This window comes from Dreissena polymorpha, chromosome 11 (assembly GCF_020536995.1).
Source record: "Dreissena polymorpha isolate Duluth1 chromosome 11, UMN_Dpol_1.0, whole genome shotgun sequence".
NCBI classification, from domain to species: domain Eukaryota; kingdom Metazoa; phylum Mollusca; class Bivalvia; order Myida; family Dreissenidae; genus Dreissena; species Dreissena polymorpha.
The window spans coordinates 12,429,033-12,448,108 of NC_068365.1; the positions used below are offsets into that span (position 1 = coordinate 12,429,033).

Consider the following 19,076-nt stretch of genomic DNA (forward strand, 5'->3'; position numbering starts at 1 on the left):
TGGCATTTGTTGGCGCTTTATTTTGCTCTATATAAGACATTTTTTGTCAATAACAGCTCACCTACAGTACTACTAAGTTGTTTTATAAATAACGCTATAATACACTGCAAAAGGATGTTTTATGCTATAATGATAAATTATGCCCACAAAAGAAAATAAAACAAGAAATGTGTTTGTCAGAAACGCTATGTCCCCTTCTGCACCGCTTTCATTTAGTTTTTTTGACCTTTGACCTAGAAGGATGACCTTGACCTTTCACCACTCAAAATGTGCAGCTCCATGAGATACACATGCATGCCAAATATCAAGTTGCTATCTTCAATACAGCAAAAGTTATTGCAAATGTTAAAGTTGGCGCAAACAAACCAACAAACAGACCAACAGACAGGGCAAAAACAATATGTCCCCCACTATAGTGGTGGGGGATATAAAAACCAAGATCAAATACAAGGACAAATGAAAACACATCATAAAGAACAGTCTGGGCTTTAACAAACACTGATATTCCATTATAACTATCATATTATCCAATCATTATAATCACTTTGGGCATGTCCCTATTTATGTAAATCCCAATGAAATCGTCCAGAAAAAAGCAATGACAATCAATAAATATCTCATAATAAATCTTAAATTCTGACACATAAACATAGAACTATCAGGCACCATCATAATTCAAGCATTGAAGATACATGTACATGTACATGCAGATTCCAACAATAAAGTGTAAAGTCATAAATAAACGCAAGCTTAACAATGTCATTCATCATGTGTCATACAAAAAATATCCTTACTTTGATTTACAGTCATTTCAAGACATTATTGAAACGGCACATGTATGCCATTTTCTCTTTGAAAAGAAAATAATGCTTCAGTACTAACTTAACAAAGTCTGCTCAAAGCTACGGATTTCGAGACTAAGATGTGCATTCATATCTGTCTTCTTTGAGATGAGAGACAATGGATTAACTGTAGTACAACAACAAACAAAATGAAAGATTCTAAATCACGATGAAAACTGTAAAGCAATGACAAACGAAGCAACTGAAATTCAATGGAACTGTTTAACAGGACCATACATCAACATGTAATTAATCCCCTGAGTTCAGATAAAATTTCATAAAAAAATTCCTAACACTGCATGTTGTGAATAATGAGATATGGATTCGTTAATGAAACAATCTCAGGGGACAATATTGCTTTGACTAGACAAAGGGTTAAACCATCTATCACCTTTCAATTTAATGAGTTTGGATATTAAATTTTTAGCATTCAAATTCTGATCAGTATCTATTAAATTATAGTTATTCAGCAAATCATGTTTTATTGACACTCAAAAACAGTGGTAATAATTTGAACATAAAATGACAATGTGATTTGACATGGTATCTCACAACGACAATGCATGGAACAAAACAAATACAATATTAAATATCCTTGCTTTTCACTGTAGTACCGGGGTAAGTTGATGAATATTAATATTGATGCAAAACAATCAGATTTTAACATTTGTTATGAAAGAAACATTTTGTAATTACATATGGGCCATGCTTTGTGAAAAAGGGGTTTAATGCATATGTGTTAAGTGTAGCATAAACAATGTCCCGGATTAGCCTGTGCAGCAGTCCACACAGGCTTATCAGGGACGAGACTTTCAGCTTTTATGGTATTTTTTGATGACACAAAGTCTCTACTTAGCAAAAAATCCAGTTTAGGCAGAAAATGTCATCCAAGATTAGCCTGTGCAAACTGCACAGGCTAATCTGGGCCGACACTCAACGCCATGCATTAAACCCCTTTTTCACAAAGCACAGCCCATATTCCTCTTGAGGGAACGGTTTCAGGTGCTGCAATAAGAAATATTCCTGGTAATGTATCCAGCACACTATGTATAAGCATTGATTTCATAGTATTACTATCATCATGACTACATTAATTAGAATATTACTTATTATTATTATATATATATATATATATATATTTATTTATTTATTATTTTTGTTTAGGAATAAATGCATATGGTATTTGGTGCACATACTCTTACCGAAGAAAATGAAAATTGCTGCGGACAATTCTCCTGGAATGTCACCCGTTTATCCCTTCTAAATGACATAATTAAACGTAGCAATATCAAATTGACCAGTAGCACAGTTTGGTCCACATTTCGGTTTGTCTCAGTTATATGTCCAAGGATTGAAACACTAAATTAGATTGCTAATTTCTTACCAAAGAAACATAAACCTTTAATTTGTCAACTCAATCTTTTTAAAAATGACAAGTCGCAACAGAACAGTTGTAAATCCTCTATTACACAAAAAATTTAGACCTGCCTTGCATCTATTGCTCACTTTAGCACCAATAAATAAACATCAAAAAATAATAATTCCCTAATAAATCAGCCACTTCATTTTCATAAGCACATATTTTAGGTACAAGTACCAGTAGTAAAGTTGTGTTGTAAATACTTCACACGATTTTGAGGCATGCCAGTGTTCATTGTAAAATATTTCACCTCAGATTAATCCTTGTCCATGTTTTTATGTTCAGTTGTAAATAATTTGCATGTCTATAAAGTTTCAATTGATAATAGTAAATCCGATAGTTTTTTTAGTGATTTCTGCTTTCTGTTCAGTCGGTTTTCACATGACTGAAAGGAATTGAGCATTAAAGGAAACACAAAGGCACAGTCTTAATTAAGTCTCCATAATTATACAAGGCTCCTTGATTGATCCACAACTTTGCCAATAGTAAGGCTAAACAAAATACTTCTTGTTGATGAAGCTGTTTTGATAACTGTTAAGAATTATTTGTTTGATTTAATGTATACCAATATATACTTAGTAACACTTAAAAAATCCAAATCAAAAGTCATGTAATTAAAAGAAGGATTTTTTTATGCAACATAATTTACCACAAGCAATCACACATTTGATTCCTTTTTTATTAAATTAGTAGCAAACATTTAACACAACTTTTACATGTAAGGCTCTAAAAAGGCTGGTATAATGGCTTTGTTTTTAATATATATATACCTACATGATCATACATGTATATTGCTTTTTGGTACACTGAAGCTCATTGTTACTACTTGAACTTATTTAAGTTGCAACAAACAGAAATTCTAAGTTTTACCCTGTTTGACAAGCAAACATTTTAGATTGGTTTAGCCTTCCTGTCCATCTGAAAAGGCAATGTTTCTGCTTGGTCGACTGAGACTACAATCTTCCTAAGGTTATGGTCATTGATTCTAAAGACAATGCCAGCGTACATTAATAATAGAACATGTACACCAACAGAAGCATTGCTCTTACAACGGAACATATGGTACATGTAATTAAGATCAAGATTAATTAAGTTTTAATAATTCAAGACCATATATCCTTAAAGATCATTTTATAAGATCAAGATTAGATATACATGTAAGCAGTATTTATTTAATGTTTCATAAATTGATAAAATGTGAATGACCATAGAATTGTTGATGGATTGGAAAACATGCCTTGACAAAAATATATTCCATTCCATTAAGATTCAAATTATGCCCATTACAACTAGTCATGTAACATGTAATATACTTATTTAGCACGATTTTATGATTCCCTCAAAATCATAGTTTAAACATGAAACCGAACCAAAAAATCGCAAACATGACCAATAACTTTTTAAGGGATCAACAACATAAAGGCTACATTCCTTCAACTTCGGCGGATTTTACCCTTCATGTTGCAAAGATGCTGCATGAAAACTCAACAGTAAAACTGATTGATACCTTGATTCTGCATTGTACATTTGGAAGTAACATGTACAATAAATCCATATAATATCTTTACTTTCTTTTATTTTTTTCAACCTTGCAACAAAAAGCAATAATGCCGACTAGCACATTTTTAATATCTTCCAACAAAAGGAACAATAATGTGCGCTTACCTTAAAAGGGCACAAAACCTATTCAAGTCACAAATAAATCAAGCAGTGGTTGCCTACCACCAAATAAACAAATTGTGCACCTTGTGGGTCAACAAACTCATAAATGAATACATTGCATTCTGCAGAAACATGTTAAAATTATGTATGCACATTTTTATTGACAAGTTGTTGTGAAAATTCCCAAGTCTAATGTTATCTTTCGTCAACTTTGTGATACCATGTCAAGCACTTATTTGCTTTGCTTTCAAGCCATCACTGAGTAAATTTGATTTGTAATTCCATAAACATACATCTTATAAAAGCCTTATCTGTAAGGTTTCGGTAACATGGCTGTGGGCGGAACAAATCTTTAAATATTTGCTGGCATCACACCAAAACATGCAGCTATTTACAGCAGTTTACCAAATATACAGAATCTCAATGGCTTCTTTCAATTAAATGATTGCTCTGGGGTCAGTGCTCTACAAATAAACACAAATCAATGATGATGTGCTATTCAGCCTTATATTTCTCATTAATAATGTGCAAAACTGATTTTCAATTCTTCAAATGTTGTCCAAAAGCCATCAGCCTTCCGACATTGAGGTCTATTTATGACAAAATTATGTTTTTTTACATACAGTTAAAAACAATAAACAAATCAACAAATTAATTGCACTTACCAAAGAAGTTTTTCAAACTACAAACTCCACACTATTTAAGTATATATTTCAGCTGTTTTATCATGCAGTTTCATGTACTGCATGTACAATTTTTTCATATACACAGCAACAAAGATGCCAAACTGAAAGCTTTGGATCACAGCATCTACCAGTAGATTTTAACCATTGGCTTTTATGTAGTTAAAACAAATCAATCCAACGACACCAATAATAACAGAAAAGAATGTTGCAACAATGACTCAATATATTGCAGTACTGATAATTTTGGGTGTTTTGTTTGTGTACAAGCAATGACAATGGGTTACTAAGAGCAAACCAGTTTGTGAAATCACTGCCCTCACAAAAAATGTATTGTGTCATAACTAGCGTAGAAAAGGCCTTGAAAACAAAAGCGATTAAATGCATGATAAGCAAACACAACAAACTTCTATAAATGGTGGAATAAAAGCTTTTCTTTTAGACAGGAGTAAACGCCTATGAACATGTCTCAAACATATTTCATGCTTGAGAGACTTGGGCTAAAGTAATGTGTATTGGAATTGTATCACACCTGCTGATAAGATCATGAGACAATGCTAATTACTCCTATACCGACACCCATAGTTTGGATAACAAAACTTGTCACTGTGAACAAACAGTTATCTACATTTGTGATCAACACCTTAACCCTATAAAGTTCTTTTGTTTTGACTATTGTAATTTTTTACTTCCGTTAATCACTCCTTAAATTCATGTGATTTATGTATTCCAATGAAGTACTTAGCGTACAAGTGCTTTACACATTTGTTTTTCCAACCATACTCATCTTATATGGCAATGGGTGCACTGGGTAATAACTTAAACACTTAAGATGGCCAAATTTAAATAATAAACATTTAAGATTGATCAATGCCATGCGAACAGTATAGAATGTTTTACAACCTAGTTCATATTAACCCTTTGCATGCTGGGAAATTTATTGTCTGCTAAAATGTCATCTGCTGAATTTCTTCAATTAGCATTTCTTCGAATTTTTTTCCAAAAAATACTATCAGAATAGCAAACAGTTTGGATCCAGATGAGACGCCACGTTATGTGGCGTCTCATCTGGATCCAAACTGTTTGCAAAGGCCTTCAAAATTCGGTTCCAGCACTGAAAGAGTTAAATTCTCATATTCACCGCCAGCAGTTGTCACTTACTGATGAGGGGATGGCCAGTGCTCCAGATAAGTTGCGCATCTGCTTATTTCACCTAATTGAAATGTTCAGAAATGCATAGAAATAGAATATAATGAGTATTGAATACTCGATCATTTTTAACTCTGAAGTAATTCCTTAAAATTTGATGTGTAAATACAAAAGACTTGATCAAAAAGGCTTTGCTCATTTTCAATATTTAGTTTTAACCTATTAGTTAATTTAGCTCGATTGCATCCAAAGCCTAAGGCTTATTGAAAGCTCCTGAGTCCGTTTCCAGGGTAGAACAGGGTGTTACACCACGGCAACCTTTCGATATTATCTCTATGGAAATTATTATCTTACAGTGTAACGCTTTCTTTCAGTAAACAAGAGATGTGTTTGTCAGAAACACAATGCCCCCTAATGCACTGCTTTTTTTTGTTGACCTTTGACCTTGAAGGATGACCTTGACCTTGACCTTTCACCACTAAAAATGTGCAGCTCCATGAGATACACATGCATGCCAAATATGAAGTTCAATATTTGTTATTTGCTATGTTCAATATTTCAAAAGTTATTGCAAAACTTTACTGTAGAGTAAAGTTTTGGTGTTTATTTTTTTGACCTTTGACCTTGAAGGATGACCTTGACCTTTCACCACCCAAAATGTGAAGCTCCATGAGATACACATGCAGGCCAGATATGAAGTTGCTATGTTCAATATATCAAAAGTTATTGCAAAACTTTACTGTAAGGTTAAAGTTTTGGGACAGAATGACAGACAGAAAGACAGACAGACAGGCCAAAAACAATATACCCCTGATCTATCGATCTGGGAGCATAAAAATTTGATAGGCAGGAGATTTGCAAGAACTTCTGCTCTTAACTACGCTATGAACAATAACCACCGCATCTGCCTGTTTATACTTCACCACTGGTACACTGCAGACCGCGAGTTTGTGTATGTAATCAATAGTTTTTAACAGCTTGTGCCACGCCATCGGCCAGTCTAGTGTTTAACAGCTTTGGCGATGACATTGGCCACTTTATCATTGAAGTCTGTACATATTGGTTGCTTTCAGGAAAAACAGGGCTTAATGCATGACAAATAAGATTAGCCTGTGCACATTAATTAGGCTGTGCAATGCGCACAAGCTAATGACAATTAATGCATATGCATTAAGCCCTGTTTTCCCAAAATGGAGCTTAAATTATCTTTTTATTCATGATTTGAAAAAAAAGATACAAGTGATAATAACTTCAAAGTAACCACACTGACATTCGCCAATCTAATAACCAGTTTTTTCCTTGGGAAAACCTGGTTAAAAATCACTATTAAATCAAATAAACAACCAATGTCCAATGAGTTCTACATTTTTTCCTTGTGGCATTTTAAAAGGGACCTTTTCACAGTTTGTCAATAAATGCTTAATATTGATTAACATTGGATCTTAAAAGCTCCATTAAAAAAAACAAGAGATGTGTTTGTCAGAAACACAATGCCCCCTTCTGCGCTGCTTTAATTTAAAAGAAAACAAGGGACAAAATTGTCACAAAACCAGGTTTTCATTGTGAAAAAAAATCTGATAAAGGGAGACAACTCAAACTGAACTTTTGAAATGAACAAACAAAATTAACCCCCTTTGTAAGTTTGTTTTAAAATAAATATATTTTTAGTCGTAGCGACCTTGACATTGGAGATATTGACGTGATTCTTTCGTGCGACACACCGTCCCATGATGGTGAACAAATGTGCCAAATGATTTTAAAATCTCATAATGAATGACATAGTTATAGCCCAGACAAGCTCATTTATGGCTATTTTTTACCTTTGAACTCAAAGTGTGACCTTGACCTTGGAGATATTGACGTAATTTTTTCACGCAACACACCGTCTAATGATGGTTAACAAATGTGCCAAATGATTTTAAAATCTCACAATGAACGACAAAGTTATGGCCCGGACAAGCTTGTTCCGCCAGCCCGCCAGCCAGCCAGCCAGCCCGCCCGCATTCGCCAATCTAATAACCAGTTTTTTCCTTCGGAAAACCTGGTTAAAAATCATTATATCCCTTTAAAAAATATTACTTCCCTGGGAAAAATTATCTGTACCTGCCAAATGATAAATAGAAATTATCTCCCGTTACTTCCCTTGGATTTGTTTTTTTTACCTTTGACCTTGAAGGATGACCTTGACCTTTTACCACTCAAAATGTGCAACTCCATGAGATACACAAAGTTCTTACCAACTTTCATAAATAGTGAACACCCTGGCGGCCATGTTTTTCAACAGACTGTATAGGCGTATACATTTTCGTACAAATCCAAAATATCATTAAAAAAAATATTCTGACCCTGGTGGCCATGTTTTTCAACCAACTGGAACAATTTTTCAACTCGTCCAAGATATAAATTGGACAATTCTTGTCACCAAGTTCCATCGATAAATGGAGAGTAGCGGAATGGGTCGAAGGTGAGTATCCGACGATGACCTGGTCGCTCCAATGAGGTTCTCCTTATTCTAGACTGACATCACTAACATATATCACACAAGCACCAGAAAAGAACGTTAACTGTTTACAATAAGTTAATTTGGCCTAATTGCTAAACCTTTCCAGGAATGGTTGTATGATGTCATACCCGCGAATCAAGGGTAGCAAACAAAATGGCTGCCGCTTTACACTGATGTAAACAAAGATTAAATTTAAGACATTTAACAAGGGATGTATTCGTCAGAAACACAATGCCCCCTTCTTCGCCGCTTTGAAGCCATATATTTGACCTTTGACCTTGAAGGATGACCTTGACCCAGTGCTTCCACTAGCTTTCAAAAGTTGGAAGTCCTGATTTCCAAGCCTTAAATTTAGGACGTCCCATATAATACAGTAGGAAGTCCCAAATTTATTTCAATGAATATTTTAGTAAACCCTACCATATGTGTTGTTTGCTGGATAAATACATGTTCCAACACTTTCCAATACCTTATTGCGATTTCAATGTTCAAAACCAAAATATGACCAGTATTGACGCTAACGTGTTTAAGAGTTTTATAAACACAAACGTCGCCATTGAACGCAAGCGCATATCAAAAGTGAATTTATGGATGGGATAAATCCCATTGAACATGCATAAATCAAGTGACGCTATGTGCGAGCATCTGGTACTGTTCATCTTTGGTTATAACAACCAAACAATGAGCGACTTTATTTTATTATTTGTTAATTTACATATTGTGTCTATGGTTTCAATGTGTCAATACATCTCATTGTGTGCATTGTTGCCGAACGGCGATGTATTTTTTTTCATTTTAAAACACTACATGTACCGAGTTGTACGTCTATATTTAGTTACGGCACATGGTCTGTTTTGACACGCACACTTTCCATGCGTGGAACTTAACTCTGTCAGTAACAATTTCGTGCCCTTATTAAAACACAAGTTTTACATGGCATCATGTATAGTGAATGGTGCAGGTGTGTACAGTAGGACTTAAATAATATCATAACGTGGCCAGGCCTTTTCCGCTCCATTTTGGGAAAACGACACACTGGAATTTTGGGAATTTCGCGTCGTGAAAAACACCATTTTGGGAAAAAATTAATCGCAAAACTGGCTCAATTGGGAAAATAATCACATGTAAATAGTGTTTCTTATAATTCAAAGAAGACGTTAACTGGTAAGTAACGACTATTTTGATAAAATATTATTAAAATTTTACAAAATATATGTGTGATAAGTGCAGGTTTTTAATCTGATTTTTGGTAAAGGGCCTGGCCTTTTTTGAGGAGAAAAAAATCGTGTGAAACGCCGGATTTTGGGGAAAATAAGGAAAGTCTTAAATAATCCATTTAACATATTTTACTGATTTTAAAACAAATTTCAAGGCAACAGATAATTTAATAATTCAATATTATTTTTTTTTATACTGGATCAGGTTAATTTATATATTTAAAGGTTTAAACAAATAATAAAAAAAAATAAAAAAAATAATTTTGGAATTGGGAATTTTTTTTTCAATTGGGAACAAGAGCTGTGTTCGTGAAACACAATGCCCCCTACTGCCCCGCTTTGAAGCCATATATTTTACCTTTGACTTTGAAGGATGACCTTGACCTTTCACCACTCAAAAGTTGCAGCTCCATGAGATACACATGCATGCCAAAGATCAAGTTGCTATCTTCAAAACTTCAAGACTGACGTCAATCAAAAATAATGATCGCCAGTTAACCCTGCCCTTGTACACATTCTCGTTACCAATTGGACGCTGAACATGACATTTTGCCGACTGGAAAGTTACCCGAGAATTTCTTGTGGTGCATCTGTGTCAGGGTATACGGACCATTCCGCTCCATGAGATACACATTCATGCCAAATATCAAGTTGCTATCTTCAATATTGTAAAAGTTATGACCAAGGTTAAGGTATTTAACAGACACACACAACAGACAGGCCAAAAACAATATGCACCCAATCATTCGATCCGGGGGCATAAAAAAACAACCAGATTTGCATTGGGAATGGGGCCGATATTCGGACCCGTGGCACAGGGCAGAAAAGGCCTGGTGTCTGTAGAAAAATTATGTAATTCAGTTCTATAAATGGACATGACGAAATATACTTGTACTGAAATTAAATTGTTACTGCATACAATTTGTAACGGGTATTGTTTTCACAACTTACTCGCTATAAGTAATTAATTGCTCACCATTGCATTTAACTCCTCATAAGGAACAATTATTTACGTTAAAAAGGTGTGATGATGATGATACCCGACACCGTCTTTCATGTACTGTTTAATTACCATGAGAAATAACAATAATTTTATAACTGTAATTCCTGGTAAACAATTTGGGATAAACGCAAACTTCAAGACTGACGTCAATCAAAAATAATGATCGCCAGTTAACCCTGCCCTTGTACACATTCTCGTTACCAATTGGACGCTGAACATGACATTTTGCCGACTGGAAAGTTACCCGAGAATTTCTTGTGGTGCATCTGTGTCAGGGTATACGGACCATACCGACCATGGACCATACGGCCCAGACTATACGGCCCAGATTTGCGGACCATACGGCCCAGGTTTGCGGACTATACGGCCCAGATTTGCGAACCATACGGACCATATGTCTTCACGCCATGTAAATTATTTTAATACACCAAATACTACACTGCTTAGTATCCTTTGATACTATACATCTGTTAAAACTAAAAAAAACGGGTAATAAAACAGTTGTGTTCATGATTATTTCAATCAAGTTATTCATATTCTCAGATTTGTAACTCATTTTAATTGTGTCATCAATTATTCATTTAAACAGTATACATGCATTCATGGATAAAATCAATTTTTATAAAATTGGACATTAATAGATCAACTTATTAAATTAATAGATGCAGCTTGGTGACAACGTTTATTAAAATTTCTTACATCACTTAATTTTTACAAAAAATACACGTGTTTCTATCTTAAACAAGGGCTGTTTGTAAAACATGCATGCCCCCCATATGGGCTCTCCGTTGTAGTGGCAGCCATTGTGTGAATATGTTTTTTGTCACTGTGACCTTGACCTTTGACCTAGTGACCTGATAATCAATAGGGGTCGTCTGCGAGTCATGATCAATGTACCTATGAAGTTTCATGATCCTAGCCATAAGTGTTCTTGAGTTATCATCGGGAAACCATTTTACTATTTCGAGTCACCATGACCTAGACCTTTGACCTAGTGACCTGAAAATCAATAGGGGTCATCTGCCAGTCATGATCAATCTACCTATCAAGTTTCATGATCCTAGGCATAAGCGTGCTTGAGTTATCATCCGGAAACCATTTTACTATTTCGGGTCACCGTGACCTTGACCTTTGACCTAGTGACCTGAAAATCAATAGGGGTCATCTGCCAGTCATGATCAATGTACCTATGAAGTTTCATGATCCTAGCCATAAGCATTCTTGAGTTATCATCCGGAAACCATTTTACTATTTCAGGTCACCGTGACCTTGACCTTTGACCTAGTGACCTGAAAATCAATAGGGGTCATCTGCAAGTCATGATCATTCTACCTATCAAGTTTCATGATCCTAGGAATAAGCGTTCTTCAGTAATCATCCGGAAACCATTTTACTATTTCAGGTCACCATGAACTTGACCTTTGACCTAGTGACCTCAAAATCGATAGGGGTCATCTGCGAGTCATGATCAATGTACCTATGAAGTTTCATGATCCTAAGCATAAGCGTTCTTGAGTTATCATCCGGAAACCATTTTACTATTTCGGGTCACCATGACCTTGACCTTTGACCTAGTGACCTCAAAATCAATAGGGGTCATCTGCAAGTCATGATCAATGTACCTATGTAGTTTCATTATCGTAGCCATTAGCATTCTTGAGTTATCATCCGGAAACCATTTTACTATTTCAGGTCACAGTGACCTTGACCTTCGATATAGTGACCTGAAAATCAATAGGGTTCAACTGCGAGTCATGATCAATGTACCTATGAAGTTTCATGATCCTAAGCATAAGCGTTCTTGAGTTATCATACAGAAACCATTTTACTATTTCGGGTCACCATGACCTTGACCTTTGACCTAGTGACCTGAAAATCAATAGGGGTCATCTGCGAGTCATGATCAATGTACCTATGAAGTTTCATGATCCTAGGCATAAGCATTCTTGAGTTATCATCCGGAAACCATTTTACTATTTCGTGTCACCGTGAACTTGACCTTTGACCTAGTGACCTGAAAATCAAAAGGGTCATCTGCCAGCAATTATCAATCTAACTACGAAGTTTCATGATCCTAGGCATAAGCGTTTTTGAGTTATCCGGAAACCATTTTACTATTTTGGCTCACTGTGACCTTGACCTTTGAGCTTGTGACCTGAAAATCGATAGGGGTCATCTGCGAGTCATGATCAATCTACCTATCAAGTTTCATGATCCAGTGCCTTCCCCAGGATTTTTTTCAGGCGCCCCGGGGCCGATCGGGGGTGCGTTCGGGAGGGGTGTCCCCTCCTGACGTTGATTTTTTTTCATTTAACGTGTCAATTCACGTTCTTTGGTGCGTTATAACTCAAAGAAAAACAGCGTCAAAAGACGTCATTTTGTGCGCTATGACTCTTCAAAAAAATCCCCCAGTCATTTAAAAAAAAATATTTTTTATATTGTTTAATTGTTTTAAAACTTTTCCGCACAGATAGTAAAATCCCGACTCGAACGATTCCCCAATACATCCGTTTCAACCCGACTCTATTACTGTATACTTACTATTTTTCAAGTTTCTATTTATTACCCGATAATCTTGTTTATTCCGTTTTTATCAATCTCTTTCTGGTAAATATTAACGATAAAAGCTTTCAGTTATTTCTTTAACACAAACCTTGCCATTTTTTAAGTGACTATTTATAGATTTGATGAAATATTGCCTCTGAATATGCGTCAATCCCCTGACCTGTTGTGTGCTTGTTAAAACGCTCAATACACGCCATTTGTATGCAATAGACGCGACGTTGTACATGCTGCATAATTTTCGCGCTCTTTTTAATTGAGAAAAAGATTCGACACAAAATAAATTTGCACTGCTAATTTGAAGCAAAAATATTTAACGTTGCGGTAACATTTACATTCGGAAGTGTGTTTCGGATTAAAAACGCGTTAACATCGACTTACGGGAATGGGTTTCGGATTACAAATTTAATTATTCCCATTTGAGATTTCAACAAATATTAACCGTTGCGTTATAAATTCAACGATAATTTTTTTTAACACTTTACGAGTCGAATAAATGTTTTGACGGAATTATGCATGAAATTCACGTTGTCCACGAGGATCACGGCCGGTTGCCATCATCAGTCTTCTAACTATCGATTATCGGACGAAACATTTACAAGTGTGCGTAATTAATTCAAGGAAAATTTGTTAAAGCGCATAACGTGTCGAATAAATGTCAGAAAAACGAGGTGAATCAGTTCTATAAAGATATGTTGAAATATACATGTACTGGAATTAAATAAATTGTTATCACATAATTGTGACCGGGAGTAATTTGCACAACTTACTCGCTATAATAATTAATTGTTACCACTTGCAATTAATTTATCGTATTAATTATGAGTCATAGGTAACACTTGTTTACAGTAAAAAGGTGTGATGATGATGCCCGAAACCGTCTTTAATGTTCTGTACTATGTGGCTAGAATAATCGATACGCGCGTCATGCTATTCTCTTATCATTGGATTATCCATTACCCCATGTGGTGTTTATGGCGATTACTTGTGAAAGTAGGTACCGAGTGCTCTTTGAAAACAGGGAATATTGATACACTGATAGGGAAACCTTGATTTTTTTGGACAATCTCCACTTTCTTCTACTGAAGAATACACTGATCGGAAAATTTCAAGCGCCCCGGGGACTCTGATTTCGAAATTCAAGCGCCCCGGCAAGGGGCGCTTAAATGGCCTGGGGAAGACCCTGTGATCCTAGGCCTAAGAGTTCTTGAGTTATCATCCGGAAACCATTTTACTATTTCGGGTCACTGTGAGCTTGACCTTTGACCTAGTGACCTGAAAGTCAATAGGGGTCATCTGCAAGTCATGATCAATCTAATTATCAAGTTTCATGATCCTAAGCATAAGCGTTCTTGAGTTATCATCCGGAAACCATTTTACTATTTCGGGTCACCGTGACCTTGACCTTTGAGTTGATTGAACGCTGAACAGAAACCATTTTATCTTTTAGTTGCCTCAATGGTCCCTTATTTTAGCTGAAGGAGAACTCTTGACACTTCTCCCTTAAATTTGAACCTAGGCTGAGCCCTGTATCTATCTTGTGAAGCAAAATATACGTAAAACTAAGATCTATGATGCAAATGTACCATTTCTCCAAAAGATGTTACCACTTCTCCCTATTTTGGCTTTAGGGAGAAGTGACTTCTCCCTAAATTTTGAGCCTAGCTAGACCCCTGTATAGACATGGTCCGTACGGTCCGCAAATCGGGGCCAAATGGTCCGCAAATTTTCAAATTAAAACAAGTATGTTGTCATTAATGTTATATCAGCAACAGGGATTTCAATAGACGCAGAATCCTGCGTTTTGACGCGAGCAAATTAAAAATTACTCATTTTTGACGCAACCCTTTTTTCTGCCGTGCGTCATTTTGACGCATCTTAAATTTGACCCGTGTGTCAGTCAGTTAACATCTCGCGTTCCATGGCAATAAATCCCACTGTGCTCCTAATTGAGATTAATGTTTCAGTATTTGAAACTCCGTCTATAATCGAGGGCATACCCCAGGCTTTGTTTATCTTATCTCATCTCTTCCAATACACATGTCACCGTCTAAATATGGACTACCGTCTAAATAGTGCGTGCGCACTAATTTGGTAATTAGCAGCTGTGATTACTTGATAATTGATTGACCATCCGATAATTGCAGTTTTTTTTGCAGACTTTGCAGACAGCACGGTTAAAGAAAGTCAGCAAAAGTACAGTCCACTCTCGTTATCTCGACATCGGATATCTCGATATTCTCGATATGTCGATGCAAGCTCAATGTCCCAACTTTTTTCCTTCTTTATCTATATAAATAAACATCGCATATCTCGATTTTTGTTATGTGGAATAATTTGATACATCGATATAAAATTTTGTCCCGAGTCCCGATTTTACATGTTTTTACTGTGGTTTATCTCGAAGTGCCAATAACTGTTCCAGTGTCGGCAAAAGGTGAGAAATTTTTTCTTTGATACTTCACCCTCCCGCTTCGCCTGGCTGCTCCCGATACTGTGTGGTAAGAAATTGATCTGTTAATTGCATCAATGATCACACGTGTGTAATGTCGTTAGCCATTAACAATTGAGTAAGGCCTGTCACTTTAACTGTCACTTTAACATCAATTAACTGCAATTAATACACAGCCTGCCGAAAGACTAATAATCGATTTAACTTTGCATTTCAAACTACAAAATGTACATGTTTAGTTCAGTATTCCGGAACGTGATTTACGCATGTTCAGATGGAATTGATTGGACGTCAATTGCATCATAACTTGAAATAGCAACATTAAAATTGGACATAGAAAAATTATAATCGCATGTGTTCATGCAATTCTGTAATACTTAAATTGCATTTTAAGCATTTAAATAGAAAAATAAATTGTGCCTAGTAAAAACGGGTATATATCAGGTAGAGAGTATTATGCAAACACGGTGACGGCTTTAGTAAGACCACTTAGCAGATGTTAAAAACAAGTTAAATTTTCGTCTCATTTTTTCTTTGAAAACGCCTTATCAGATATCTCGAACTCTCGTTATCTCGATATTTTTTATTCTTCCCGCCGACTTCGAGATAACGAGAGTGGACTGTAATTAAAGAAAAAACAAAATTGATCAAAGGTCAAATAACTACGTAGATCCACTAGTAAGTCCAGCGAGTTTGTCAGTTTGTTAATCCACCGATATTTACGAGTAACACCCATCTTATATAAACTGGAATCACAGTTCATTTTTTATACTAACACGTCATAATACTACACATAAACATTGGGAAAACACATTTCCTCGATTAGGTATAAATTATCCGAGTAGAATTAAATTGCTATGTCATGACCTTCGACATTGTAAATGACAGACGTAACATTCAACCCGCTTTCAATTCGAAGCTGGCGATTCAAATTGCAAGTAATGGTGATTCAATAATGGAGAAAGCATTAACTGGATTTAACAAACATTTGACAAGGTTTGTTTAACCAGATAACAACAAGAAAAATTTGGATTATTAAAGTAAAACTACAACAGGTAAGGCATTCTTAATTGTACATATTTTGGACATGTATAGTATTCGGATAAACAGTAATAGATATACAAGATGTTCCATGCATTTAGATTTTTGTTAGAAAAGCTATCATAGGGACGATGAAAATATTATGACGATACATATTTTATGAAAATATCTTACATATCTTAAATTGCTTAAATGTGTTAAAAGACTTAAATGTGTTATAAGGAAGTAGATTTTAATGTACCAATTTATTCAAATATGTTGTGTTATGTATCATGGTATTGTTATTTAATAAAGCAGTATAACCTTTTAAGATATTGTGTTACTCTTAGAGCATATTTTTATCTAAATAATTGAATAATACAGACAAAAACACAATTAACGCGCTTCAAAATTGACCCCAGCATTTTTCAATTTGACTCCTAAAAATTTCAGTCCAGGGGTCATTGACTCCTGGTTTTTAAAATCTATTGAAATCCCTGAGCAACTTAAAATATTTTATTAAATTTATTGACACAATATTGAATGAGTGGAGCACGAAATGAATATTAATTCTGACATGTTCCTTAGGGTCCAAAACTCTGAGCCGTATTGTTCGCAAATGTTCAAAATTTAAACAAGAATGTAGTAATTAATGTCATTTCATCAACTTTAATATTTTATAAAATGTATTAATACATTATAAGCAAGAGGAACATGTAATGAATATTAATTCACACAAGTTTTGTATGGTCCGCAAATCTGGGCCGCATAGTCTGCAAATCTGGGCCGTATAGTCCGCTAATCTGGGCCGTATGGTCCATGGTCCGTATTGTCCCTGATTCTGTGTCAGCGTACATGGCTGTGTAATGTGACTTTATTATTAGATACTCTAATATTTCTTATCAGTGGGTGATCTATTACCCCATGTAGCTTTTATTGCGATTAAGCCCTGAGCGCGGTTATCAGAGTGAATGACCAGATTAACTGTTATGATTTTTATGTCCCGTGTATTAGAAAACAGTATACATGTGGATTTTTGGACGTCCAAGTGACTTCCACCACTTGTAAAACGGATGTACGCCTGCCAATTTACGTCCGGACGTCCATTAACCAAAGCGATGTTGACCTTTCACCACTCAAAATGTGCAGCTCCATGAGATACACATGCATGGCTTATATCAAGTTGCCATCTTCAATATTGCAAAAGTTATGACCAATGTTAAAGTTTTCGGACTGACGGACAGACTGTTCAAAAACTATATGCCACCCTTTGGAGGCATAAAAACAGAGTGGTGAATTGATTTAGGAGGGATGTATTTATTCTAAAAGGTTAGCGTTTGTTATAGCTGTTATTTATGTTTCGATATAAATATTGACATTAAATGTTAAGGGCGAATTTACGGTAATGGAGGATAAGTGTCAATACTCAGTGACATTCTGGGGCAAAAATACTGGATTGTGTTTGCGTTGCACAAAGAGGGAGGACTGAACTTTACCGGTACGCAACACTTAACATCAAACAGCGTACCCTTACCCTAAGTTCTAACCCTTAACACCTTACAAATAACAACTTAAGCAAGACCTTATAATCCTTTTTATCCTATATTTTTCGTTAGTATCGGGGGCTACCGCCCCCAAACCCCCGCTTTGTCGATAGTGGTAAACAACTGCGTAACGGTAAAGTTCAATCTAGCCCACAAAAAGTATATCATGCATAGCACAACACAACCAAATTCCTGCTATCAAATTTAAATCACTCATGAGACACGTCTTCACAAGTTATTCCCCTTGCAATGTTTACAAGATTCGACCTGCAAAAAGTTGCGCGTACGGGGTTATTTTGTACATAAAGAAAAAAATATTTGAATTATTCAGTTAAAATATAAACTGCTTGACAAACCTCGTTTAATGAATCATTGTCCATATTGCCAGAAATAATCATTTAAATGCTCTAAAACCATTTCAGCGAGGTTCCTGGTTCATTTGTTTTCGTTTTCATGCCCGCCGGTTGGCTAATGTAAACATTGATTCTATTGGTCAATACTTATATACCATCCAAATACCTAAGAAGACTAAAGCAATTTTAGTTAGTTTCAATGTGTAAATTAATGTATACTATAGAAATGAGTAGTGTTCTGAGAAAACTGGGCATAATGCATGTGCGTAAAGTATCGTCCCAGATTAGCATGTGCAGTCCGCACAGGCTAATCAGGGACGACACTTTCCGTCTAAATTGGATTTTTACTAAGAAGAGACTTCATTTAAACGAAAAATGTCATAACAGTTGAAAGTGTCGTCCCTAATTAGCCTGTGCGGACTGCACAGGCTAATCTGGGATGACACTTTCCGCACATGCATTAAGCACAGTTTTCTCAGCGACTCAAATATATTGACTTTGTTTTAGATCATATTTAATCGTTCGTAAATAGCAGTTTGAATACTGGCAAAATTGTATATGTTCAGTCAATGCTGAGGTATGGGGTGATGCGGCAAAGATCTTTCAATAAACTTGTAAAATAATATAAAAAAAATTGTGAGAGTACTGGAGGGTCGCACTAAAACG

At 35.5% G+C, this 19,076-nt stretch overlaps 1 protein-coding gene across 1 annotated transcript in view; it reads right to left on the reverse strand.

Moving 5' to 3' along the window:
• The window catches only part of LOC127850956 (centrosomal protein of 57 kDa-like), a 46,026-nt gene extending 27,481 nt beyond the window's left edge, over window positions 1-18,545 (reverse strand). The window contains exon 1 of the mRNA XM_052384363.1: window positions 18,414-18,545. Within this exon, the coding sequence (XP_052240323.1) occupies window positions 18,414-18,455 (42 nt within the window). The 5' untranslated portion in view covers window positions 18,456-18,545. The remainder of the gene's footprint in view (window positions 1-18,413) is intronic.
• Between the last annotated feature and the right edge of the window lie 531 nt (window positions 18,546-19,076).